This window comes from Thermobia domestica, chromosome 3 (genome assembly GCF_964235325.1).
Source record: "Thermobia domestica chromosome 3, izTheDome1.hap1.1, whole genome shotgun sequence".
Classification (NCBI taxonomy): domain Eukaryota; kingdom Metazoa; phylum Arthropoda; class Insecta; order Zygentoma; family Lepismatidae; genus Thermobia; species Thermobia domestica.
The window spans coordinates 57436429-57449015 of NC_137456.1; the positions used below are offsets into that span (position 1 = coordinate 57436429).

The 12587-nt window shown below is 34.6% G+C and overlaps 1 protein-coding gene across 1 annotated transcript in view; it reads right to left on the reverse strand.

The window, feature by feature from the left end:
* The window catches only part of l(2)09851 (WD repeat-containing protein 1 l(2)09851), a 35854-nt gene that overhangs the window by 15930 nt on the left and 7337 nt on the right, over positions 1-12587 (reverse strand). Inside the window, exons 2-4 of the mRNA XM_081750918.1 lie at positions 7058-7191; positions 4096-4248; positions 1079-1286 (exon numbers count right to left, since the gene is read on the reverse strand). Of these exons, the coding sequence (XP_081607044.1) occupies positions 1079-1286; positions 4096-4248; positions 7058-7191 (495 nt within the window). The remainder of the gene's footprint in view (positions 1-1078; positions 1287-4095; positions 4249-7057; positions 7192-12587) is intronic.

A 12587-nucleotide genomic window follows, 5' to 3' on the forward strand; every position in this document is an offset into this window, starting at 1 on the left:
AAAGTTAATTAATTGATTTGAACAGAGTTTGTGAAAATATTTGAAAACACTGCAATGAGGATAGAGCACACAAAAAGGAAAGAAAAGACTGTTACGATTAAAACTGGGACGAAATGTACACTAGCGAGGACACCACGGAAAGTCTTCAAAAATCGAGTCTGTCCCAGTCAAAATGGACGTGCAGTAACCCTAGCTAGATAGTAAATTAATCTAATTAAATTATAGGTTTAGTTACTTCCTAAAAAAGGAATTGCAATCAGGAAGTCTTTAATTGAAAAATGATTGATTGATTGTGATGGTACCAATTTTGAACTATGCTATTTAAACTAGGCTCTTTGGCAGTATACACTACATGTACTTGGAATATCAAGGAAGGTTTAATATATAATTATTTCTTTTCGCTTGCCTGTATGCTTTTAATACTGCTTCTTTCAACGTAGGGTTCATTACTCAGTACTTTCCAATTGACTAACAGGTTTTTAAGAACACATAGAATCAAACCGGCAAGCATTTAAGAATTGAATAAATCCTTTATAACTATCCCCTTAACAATATTCTCCACCCAGTCCTCTCTGCTGTCTAGTGGTTAGTGCGTGCACCTTTGATGTACGCCTCCCGGATTCGGCTCCCAGGGGAGCAGCATTAATGAATTGAAACGTATTACGGTGGTTTAGTGTCCACCTTAAACTGTAGGTTCACATCTTATATAGCCTCGCTGCTAAAAACGGGATGTTAAATTTCAACGAACAACATTCAACACTTTGTTTTCTTTCTATACTGTTAATAGTATTTTTTTTCCAAAGGACGGTAGGCTGTTCCTTATAATACGTTAATTTCTTATACGTTAATTTTTACAACAGTATTGAAATTTGATCTCAGTCAATTACAAAACTGTTTTTGTGTTCAAGTGTCTAAGGAACAATCTGCAGATAAACTTAAGAGAGTCAGAAAGCTAAACCCGAAGAATTTCTATAATTACAGTTATTCACATACTATTGGCTAAGTTCAATTTTTGTAAATTTATAATGCACTTTATCAATTACTCTATATATATATATTCACTTAACGTAACACGAACCTGGTTCCGCTGTACTCCAATCAACTGCGAATCCTTCTGTCTGATGTCCTTTAAATGTAAACATTGGTTTAATATTCTTTTTGTTTTTATATGCAGCTAAGAGCTGAGGATCTTCTAGTGCTTGAAGCGGCGTACTCAAATTCCAAATATGAACACTGCCCGATTCTGACCATGTTGCAGCAAGTGTGACATTGTTAATATTTTTACACTGAAATAAATAAATAAATAAAAAGAAATCAGGAAAACAGTAAACATATTCAGTGCAGACACTTGGCCATTTTATTTTCATTATTTACCATCACTTGAAGAGTGCTGAATACATCGTCAGCAGTAGTATCTACTTCAAGCTGGTATATTATCATGTAACTTTACTTAAAAAGAGTATCTTAAGAGAGAAGGGGTTTAAAACTTATGCCAAAAACAGAATATCTTATGGAAGTGTTATTATTACACTTTCATTGATATGAGTATCCTAAGGGAGAGAGGACACTGAAATATATACTTAATGAATCTAATTCTCCCCGTTCAAACAAAGAGTATTTTAGCTAGTCTGGAATAAAAAACAATATGACTATATTCCCTTTGTCTTTGTACTACACATTCCCGTATTAAATGTGTACTAATAATAACATGTCTTTCTCCACGTGTCAGTTAATTACAAATCCAAAACGCTTCATTTTCAAAGGGAAATTACTAAAGATATACTTCTATCTTTTCAACACTAACGGCAATTAGATCGTGAATCTCTCGAATTCTTTCGTATGTGGTGGAGTGTGAGACGTATAGTACTATTATCGTATGTTACAAAGGCCCTTCAATTGTAAAAACTATTGTGAGAAAGCAAATTGGCAACTGGAAATGAAAATTTAAAAAAAAAAATCTTTTTTATTAAAAGGTCACCGCCTAGCGTCACCTATAGGTGACACTACTTTAAAGGCGTCTTCTTGTTCACCAATCGCCCACCAGAGGGTCCTAGTGAACCACAGTAGCACCAGCTACTTACCTATGTATGTTGCATCACCATACAAAAAAAGTTTCGAAGTCGACGTATAGTACAAGGAAGAAGACGCCTTTACAGAAGTGTCACCTGGAGGATTAATAAAGGCGCTTTTTATCTCTGGCTCTAGAGCTTGTCTGCCTGGCGTATTTTGAAGAAAACTAAAGGAATCGTCAATCTGAACTGTTGGCTCAGAAATCTGAATCTTGATTATAATAGGGGATGGATTTTATTCCTACTCTATGTTATATAGAATTACCCACCTCTTTATCTTTCTACAAAATTGTTTACTTCCCTTTTTCTAGTAATAAAAATCGAGGCGATTGTCAATGGTCTAAAGTATGTGCCCCATGAAACGCGGATGGGGACTTAACAGATTATCTTGAGACTTTTTTTTTTCTTTTTTGTTATTTTTAAATTTAGTTTAATGTCTTATGATGCACCAAGGCTAAGGAAGACGGCGGTGATAAAATGGATGGTAATGTGGAAGAACCCCGAGAAGACTCATGTACATGGTGTTTGTCCACTACAAAGCCCATTTGGCGGGAGCTGGGATCGATTTCGGAACCTGTGTCAGAGGTGAGTCACCGAAACCGCACAAGAGAATTCCATATTTTGACGTGTACAATAGACCATGAATGCTTAAATGGTATTTAAAGTAGAAATATGGCTTTAAATATGCGTATAAAATTTTAATAAACTCAATTTTGCCCAACAGAGTTTTTTTTTTTTTTTTTTTTTTTTTTATATATATAACTAGGTTTCTCAAAACCCTGATAATAAACGAAAATGGGAAAGATCGATGCGGATATAAAAAATAGGATGCCGCCAGAAGGAAAACTCTACGGCGCTTTAAATAGAGGATTCACATGAAAAAGAGAAATAAGAAAGAAAGCAAAAATAATTGCGTACAAACCAACCTTCGTACCAGCCCTAACATACGGCTCTTGCACATGGACAGTATGAACAACATAACAAAATCCTCTACAGGCAATGGAAACGAGATACATAAGAAGAGTAGGGAAAAACGAAGAACGAATTGAATTAGAAACAGAACCCTCAGAAATTCACTACAAGGAACAGCTCTTACAACGTACATAGAAAATACATATATGCGATGGCTAGGACACGTACTAAAAATGAACAACAGGACCCCGCTAAAAGTATGGGAGACGGAACCCACTGAAAAGAGAACTAGGTGAAGGCCAAGAATAAATTGGGGTGAAAATCTAAGAAGGATACTTGAAAAAAGGAAGGTTAAATGAAAGGACGTCAAAAACCTAACGAAAGATAGAAAGGCCTAGAAATCTCTTCAGAAAATCTCACCACGTGAACGTCGAAGAGGACGACTAAGTAAATATCCTTCAAACGTGTTTATCATTCGGTATAGCAGGACAACTTTTATGTGGAAACTCTGTACTAATTAACATAGAATATACGCTCAATAAAAAGATCTACCGTTATTGGTAACTTCCACTTGCTGAACAGATGACCCGCAATTTATCCACGTTTTTACTAGAGTCACTACTCCAGGAGACAAAATATTTTAGCACTGCTTTGCATTGGCGAATTTGTTCCATTCTAATTCTATATATATTTTAAAGTCTATATGACCAAGGTTTCAGTGATGTGCCGAAATATGGTTAGTGCAAGGATTCTACAGTTCATTATTAAACTATGAAAACGACTCAGTGACATACGCACGCGTAAATCTACTTTTTATGTTGATATGATTTCCCTCGTTTCTTTCCAACCCAATTTCTCGAATGAAACGGATCGTCCCACACAACTGAAATCCATTATCTAAATGAAGCCACCGAGTTAGAATTCTTAAACCACTCAGCCACTTGAGATTCTATTTTGATACTTTTATTTTCATATAGACTGATCTCAATACAGCAGCACTACATGGGATATCATAGCTACGAAAATTAGCTATTTAGGTTAAATCTGAGTACTAACACAATTTCATTCGTAAGTATAAAAAAACCTCTAGTACGTGTCTCAATAGTCTACTCACTCGTATCCGATTCACGCTTCCTTGATGCTTGATCATCGCATGTTCAAATTTTGGCTGTGTTGCAGGATCCTCTTCTTCCTCACTGTCACTTTCATCTTCCTCCTCCTCCTTGTCCTCGGTTTTCGGCTTCGACGTTTTGTGCATATTTGACATCTGAAAATGCAAATAGTTGAAAAAAATTACAAACAACGCACTATTAACAGTAACAACATACTTGTATTTATACCGTTATACAATAATACGTACAGTGTGCCTGTTTTCTCTCTCTCAAATAACTGTCTTCATATCTCATTATGCAGGTTACAGAGTACTATATATGTAAAACTATTATAGTTTCAACGTGACTGTACAGTCATATCAACACAATCATTCGGCTTTCGCCCAGCCAAAGGTCCATCGTGGGTTTATTTATTTATTTATTTATTCATTGTATGGTTCTTCTAGTAATGAAAAGACGTTCTTACATTTGTACCCATTATTATTATTATTATATCACTTCAACAGTCGCAAGTATCTCCTTGAAACAATCAGGTTTCAAGCTGACTTCTAAATTATGTTTTAAACTATTCTATGATAAGCCGGATTCAGTATGATAAGCTGGAAAATAACGGAAAGGAAACCCTTTGTTCTTTTTTTCTACTTTCTCACCTATTGACATAGTTAAGACATAGTGGGCTTATTGTAACCATTAATTAATCCCAATCTAATGATGTATTCAATTTCTTTATTTCGACGGGCCAATAAAACAATTAATCTATGTGTTCTTATAAATATGTTTATTCAGATGTTAGTCTTCACCATCTAACGAATGTTCAGATTCTTTTTTATGAATGTAGCAAGTGCGGGCAGTAGGATTCCTATAAATTTTGGACTGGAACTTGTTACTCCTATAGAAAATTAAATTTTGAAAATTAATGTAATTATTTTGTTCTTTTTCTAAAGTAAATTTGATTTTAGAATTATAAGTTCTAGCTGTCTAATCAGGTATTGTAATTCCTCTTCTGTTTCATAAACAATCAGCGTGTCTTCACCAAAACGAAAATATTTAATGTACTTTAGTTCCAGCTACTCCAAAATACCAGATTCAAAGTTACCCATAACTATATTAACTACTTGGACTTAACTACTAAGTGGAAAAAAATTGCACTTCCCATGATTAACTCCTCTTTCTGCTTATCGCACTTCCCTTCAAACTTAAAATAATTATTCAATAAGCAAACTTCAAGAATCTTGGCAAGTTTATAAATTTCGAGACCATTGAATTTATTGTTTCAATCAATTTTGGGTGCACCCAATAGCTAGAATTATGGGTATGGAGCTAATCATATTAACACCGTTTGTAATATGTATTCCATTCGCTCTATTAGTAAGTAAACAGTAGTACTCCTTGAAAACATACTTTTAACAACTGTATATTATAAAATTTCAATATGATGTTGAGCTTCAAAGCCATAATAAACTGGGAGCTTTAATGCACGTTAATTATAAAATTAAAGCAGTGTTCATTTACCATCTGTATGATCATTCTGCTTGGAACAATCGGTATGGATGGTAAGTGAAAATTCTGCATTAATTTTCAATGAAATTGAACATAAGCTAGCATGAGAATTAATTTTTTTGGTTGGGGTAAGTGCTAAAAAAGTAACCATTAACAGAAAAAAAAAAAAAAAAGAATACAAACTTACACCAAGTAAATCAGTACTGATTAAATACAAATCACAAGACACCTCTTACAACTATGTATGTTAATGCTATGTTCCCAGTTCAAAGCTCCAACAATAAGATGAATCTATCATAAATACACGGTCTGTTGACAAAGTCTTGCTCGTGAACTTTGAACTGTTATAACTCAGAAATAAAATATCTTGCATAAATTAGGATTGCACACGAAGAAACTATGATTCTTTGGTATATTTCGACGAGGAAGTCAAATACACCATATAAATAAGAATACACTTGAGAACGGTAAGAATGGTGCTAGGTATAAAAACAAAAATGATGAAAACTCTTTCTTTGCCCGAAAACGTTTTCATAATCCAATACAACGAGTACTTCTGTAGTTTTAGACATTGGACGTAGTCAAATATCGAAACAAGCTGATATGAAACGAAAATCATGGAATACAGTTTTATTTGGAAAATTAGTGAAACCTAGTTACATACTAACATGGTTGCAACATTGGATACTTTCTTTCCCACTACATTATGTAATTGCCCATCCATCGCTTCCATGTCGCGTATCATACGACGCCGTTAACTACGAAACATTGTTCTCAAAACCACAGACTTCATGAGTTAATGGCGGGCATCTTTGGCGTACGCAAAGGAAAGATTTCGTTTGACCTGAATCGACACAATTTGAGCTTTCATTCAGTGGAGACAGTGCTACCAACCAATACAAAATGCATATAACTATATGAGCTACACTTGCTTCAGACGTTAAAACTTAAATTTGTTATATTTTCTTATAACGTACAGATATCTGTCACGCATCGTCGGTACAGTTTAATGATTACGTACAGTTACAGTTTGGTGTTGGTAGTTGTCAAGAAATTTTTAGGAAATAAGTCCTCATACTGACGACATAGAATGTTATTTAGCTGTAAACCCATACATTGCAAACATAATATATCGACTTGTTTCGATATTTTAGCATGTTCCATGTCTAAATTACAGAAGTAGTTCTCGTGACACAGTTTCCGAGCAAAGAAAGTCTTTTCATCTTTCTGTTTTCACACCTAACGACATTCTTCTTCTTCACATGCGCCTTTATGTGGCGTATGTCACTTCCTAAGAATAATGCCAAAGAATCACATTTTCCTCGTGTGCAATTCCCATTCATGCCACACGATTCATTGCCGATTTGTAACAGTTCAAATTTTAAGGGACATGACTTTGTGAACACTCCATATTAGCAACAACCTTATACATACCAACACGGTTCATAATTTCAGTTAACGTACCTTCATTATTATTACATTGTTTTCGTATGCTCTGTCTGCTTGTGTTCCAGACACTACATAAACGGTCATTGGAAAGTCCTCTCTCTTGTCACCTAACGAATCCTGAATAACGTCAAAACTCAGGCACGGGGCACCTGCAAACACATATTATCTAACTGATGACAATATTAAAAGTAACAATTCTATTTCAAGTTATGGAAAATACCCAAAAATTAAGCTAACATTCTGTTTCTTCTCACCAAAGTCTGAAATTTGTCTGCATACAGAACAACCACAAATTTAACCTTTAGTGTTAATTCACCTTTATAGTTTCAACAGCTTAATAATCACGCTACAATAGGGTCGGCACCCGTTCGGCTTTTTAGCGATTTAAATCGTTTTTAAATTGTCTACTATTAATCAGATTATATTTATGACTTTAAAAAATTACGTGAAATGACAGAAATTCTAAACAGTTTGCGTTATGTAAGTAATTGAGCATATAACAGGAAATGAAAATTAAATATTTGAGTTTTACGTCCCACAGTTATGCCGGTTAGGCTAAAGGAGACGGTGATGATGAGAGATGAGTGAAATGGTGGAATGAAGAAAGTGGGAGGAAACGGGAGAACCCCGAGAAAACCCACGAGCACGGTGTTTGTCCACCACAAAGTTCACTTGGCGGAGGCTGGGATCGAACCCGGGATGAGCCACCGCGCCCCCAAAGAGCATATAACAGGGTATGCATTTATAACTGTACTCACACTGGATCTGATCTCGCACATATTTCTGACGTAAATCAAATTTATATCTCCATGAACAGTGATGTGATGCAATTCCAAGCAATATTACAGCGACTGAACGAGAGTTCTCTCGAATAAATGCTCAATGGACAACAGAAAGAAATCGCCTATTAATACAATCAGTTAATGAATCATTGTAGTAAAATCTAATTTTAAAACAGATGACTTGTGAAAAATTTTATACCGGTACATATTTGTTGTAAGAACATAAACTGAGACCTGCGGGCTAATATCAATCTGTTCTTGTAACCAACACAGTTTCAACATCGTCAACTAACTATAAGGTAAGCTGCTTAAAAAGTTTTAAACAATATTACAGTTTTTAATGGAAAGGAAAGTATTTTCTGAATTTTGATATGGTATCCCTACGCAACAACCGCTTAAGGAACACATTCATTAAGCAAAAATAAATGTGCACTACTTTTATGCTAATTAGCGCTTGAAAGAAAGAAAGAGAAAGAGAGACTGAGACTGACTACCATGACTACCAGTAGCATATCTAGACTATTATTTAATAACTCACTGTTGGAATCATGATTCACATAATGAGACTTATAATGAAATGGATGATAATGGTGGAATGAAAATGTGGGAAAACCCCGAGAAAACCCATACACACGGTGTTTATCCAACACAAAGCCACCTGGCAGAAACTGCGATCGAATCAGACTTGGTGCATCAGAAGTGAACGCTCTACTACTGAGCGATAGCGGTTCCTTATTTATAATATTTTGACAAAACTAGTGTTCTAATGACTTAAAAGGTATCGATCTAATACCAATTTAGCGTTTAGCCTTTGTATCACAGAGCAGGTCCAAGAAATTATGGTTTATGTTTCACATATCTAGACATACACATCAGTCCTTAATCCTTGTGCTTTTACTAACAAGGGACATCACTCAATTGTCCGGCTCCGATTTCAATGATTTTTTTTTTTTCTGATAGAGGACATGTGTGTATTATTTGTTATGACAGAAATTTTTGCCATGGTGCATGTTTTCTATTTTTCTATAATTTTTAAGAGTTGTGATGTGGTTATTAGAAATTACTTCAGAAGTCCCTTACTACTCTTTGTAAACGGAGTGTTAATGATAAAAAACAACCATGTAGATACATATAACGCCTAGGGGTAAGTCGTATGGTAGGTATGACCTTGACGGCAGCCATCTTGAAATCCGCCTTTTGAATTAAGGTCAAGTTTTTGAAATGGGAATAGGGTAATGCGATACATAATTTCGGGCTAGAATTTAATCAAGAAGACAATGGTGAAGTTAGTTTTAAGATACGCCCATTTGGGGAAAAGTTACAGGCATATTAATTGTTTATACTTATTATGTTCGTAAGTCCTTTACCCCCGCTTCTAACCCGCGTATTAATGATAATAAGTGGATAAAAGCTTCGGCAATACATATTATGCCTAGAGGGAAGTAATACGATAAGGGTATCCTTGACGGCAGCTATCTTGAAATCCGCAATTTTGAATTAAAGTGGAGTTTTGAAAAATGAAAACCATAGCATGAGACATCTCATTTTAATAGTAAATTTTCCCAAAAAGCTAATAATATGCTTATTTTTGTTCTATAGTTAACCAGTATGAATTTAGGACTGCTTCTAATGTGCACCAAACGTCCATTATTCGATCCTTCAAATTGGCAACACTCCTAATTTTCACAGCATGTTTTATGATTCTAACTTGCACTCTGCAATTGTTGCCATGGCTCATGTTTTCTAAATTTATTACATTTTTTAAAGAGTTGCGATTTGTCAGTTCATGAATAGTGTTGGGATAAGCATCCAGTAATCTTTCTGAATTTTGAAGACTTGCCATGGAATTATTTATTTCCTACATCTGCGCTTCAAAAACTCGTTTACTGACATGAATCATCGCACAACGAAACAACTCCAACTTTGCATTCAGGTAATACCGAAGACATAGCTTGTAATGGATAGTAGATGAGACGAGAAATCAAACGAAAATTCACTTGAAAAAGGAAAACGAAATATGATTGTTGTGTAAATCAATGATCTTTTGTTTTGTTTTACATTTATTTCTTTATTGTATATTTATTTATTTATTTTCTATGGCAATTTTTTTAGCTAGTCAGACAAAAAAGTCGTTCGTTTTCTAGTAATTGTTGTCAATGGTTCATGTTTGTAAGATTTATAATCAGTATTGATCGGGAAGTCGATTAAGTTACACCTCTTTATAAACAATAAACAAGTTATCTGTTTTCATACTATGTTTATGGTACAAACAGTGTGTTGGGAACAGTCATTATGTCTCTTTGATATTTTCTATCATAACTGCTGTTCCTTTAAAGTTGTATTTATTAAAAATATTTTATTGTTTGTCGTTTGCGCAACCTATAGGTTACATTTCTTGATAATTTTGTGTTCGTATAATTTCATTTGTATTACTTTACGTCACATAGGTCCATAGGTTCCTCATGTATTCTGGTTTAAAATAAATAATTACATTGCAAGTCTTCAAAAGTCAGAAAGATTGCTGGATGCTTATCCCAACACTATTCATGAACTGACAAATCGCAACACTTAAAAGATGTAATAAATTTAGAAAACATGAGCCATGGCAACAATTGCAAAGTGCAAGTTAGAATCATAAAACATGCGATGAAAATTAGGAGTATTGCCAATTTGAAAGATCAAATAATGGACGTTTGGTGCACATTAGAAGCAGTCCTAAATTCATACTAGTTAACTATAGAACAAAAATAAGCATAGTATTGGCTTTTGGGGAAAATTTACTATTAAAATGAGGTGTCACACGCTATGGTTTTCATTTTTCAAAACTTCACTTTAATTCAAAATTGCGGATTTCAAGATAGCTGCCATCAAGGATACCCTTATCGTATCACTTCCCTCTAGGCATAATATGTATTACCGAAGCTTTTATCCACTTATTATCATTAATACGCGGGTTAGAAGCGGAGGTAAGGGACTTACGAACATAGTAAGTATAAACAATATGCCTGTAACTTTTCCCCAAATGGGCGTATCTTAAAACTAACTTCACCATTGTCTTCCTGATTAAATTCTAGCCCGAAATTATGTATCATATTACCCTATTCCCATTTCAAAAACTCGACCTTAATTCAAAATGGCGGATTTCAAGATGGCTGCCGTCAAGGTCACACCTACCATACGACTTTCCCTACATGATTGTTTCTTTTCATTAACACTCCGTTTACAAAGGGTACTAAGGGACTTCTGAAGTAATTTCTAATAACCACATCACAACTCTTAAAAATTATAGAAAAATAGAAAACATGCACCGCGGCAAAAATTTCCGTCATAACAAATAATACATACATGTCCTCTATCATTATATATATATATATAAAATGAAATTGGAGTCGGACAATGGGGTGATGTCCCTTTAAGTATGGTTATATAAGGGCATTTGTTTCGAAATCAAATGGAAGGTGCGAGGCCTGAGACTCCGAAGGGAGGGGAGTGACAAAATCCCGTCGACGCAGAAGGTCGAATATAGCCTATAGTGGAAAAACCACTAACCAATTTCGACATTTGGGTTTAAGTGGCGGAGAGTAGATAAAGAAACGTGAAAAATACGTAAAATTTGCTGGAAAGAAAAGGTGAATTGGTTTATTTTACATGAAATTCACGCTAATAAAAGAAATGCAATGTGATATTTTTAAGTGTTCGAAGCTGCGTGTCGTTGGTACTATTCTGAATGAAGGCATGCTGAAGTCAGACATTATGGTGTAATGAACAAATTAATTCCCAGCAATCAAAGATGGTAGTTGCATGTGATATTTCCACTGAGAGTTTTATAACAACATACGCTGATGAACAAAAAGTTATTGCGTCATATGGAGCGGTAATGAGCACAAAGTGTGGCAAATGTAGGAAGGTATAAAGAAACTGAAAATTAGAGGAACGGTTACATTTGCACAGGGTGGATTGATTTAAATCAGTCTGATTTAAATCACATGATTTTTTAAATAAAAATCGTTGATTTAAACCAAATTCTGAAATAATTTAAAGTGAAAATAAGTAAAGTCCCGTTTCTTTTCTGTTATTTCGATTATGGAAGTTGATAATCGTAATACAATGAGACTCAAATGTACAGTATGTGCAACATACTATGAAAACAAGTGTCATGCAGAGGATGATTAGGGAAAATCCCGTTTTGAACGGGTAACAGGGCAATCCTGTTTTCTTCTCTTCATAACATTGGGTTTATATTGTAATCCGTTAACTATTCCAACAGGGAAATCACCATCGAATTTAAGACGAAGATTCTTGTGTGAGCGCGTCTATATATTTGTTCCCAGATAATAGGGCGTATTTAGAAGTGTCCTATCCCCTCCCCGAAATTTTTTAGATTTTATAACTTTAGGCAAAATTTATGTATTTCGTGCCGTAAGCTAGTTACAATTTTCTTTAAAATATCCCCTTGCCAAATATCAGTAACTTTTGTGGAAAAAAGTGTCACTTGGATAAGCGTTGCTGTGCTTTTTCCTTAACGCTTAACCTTTTAAATTATATCACCTACTTTTAGGTGATAGGATAAAATCTTCATTATTCGATTAAAAAAAAAGTACCAATAAAGCTTTATACTTCGATTTTTCAGGACTGAAGGCATTGTAGAACACTTTACATATGCTTTCACGCCTCCCTGCGTCGAGACATAGGATGTGATGACGTCATAAATTTAAGAAAAAGATTTTTTGTTGTGCCTTTTTATTATTTTATTGGCGGGCCTA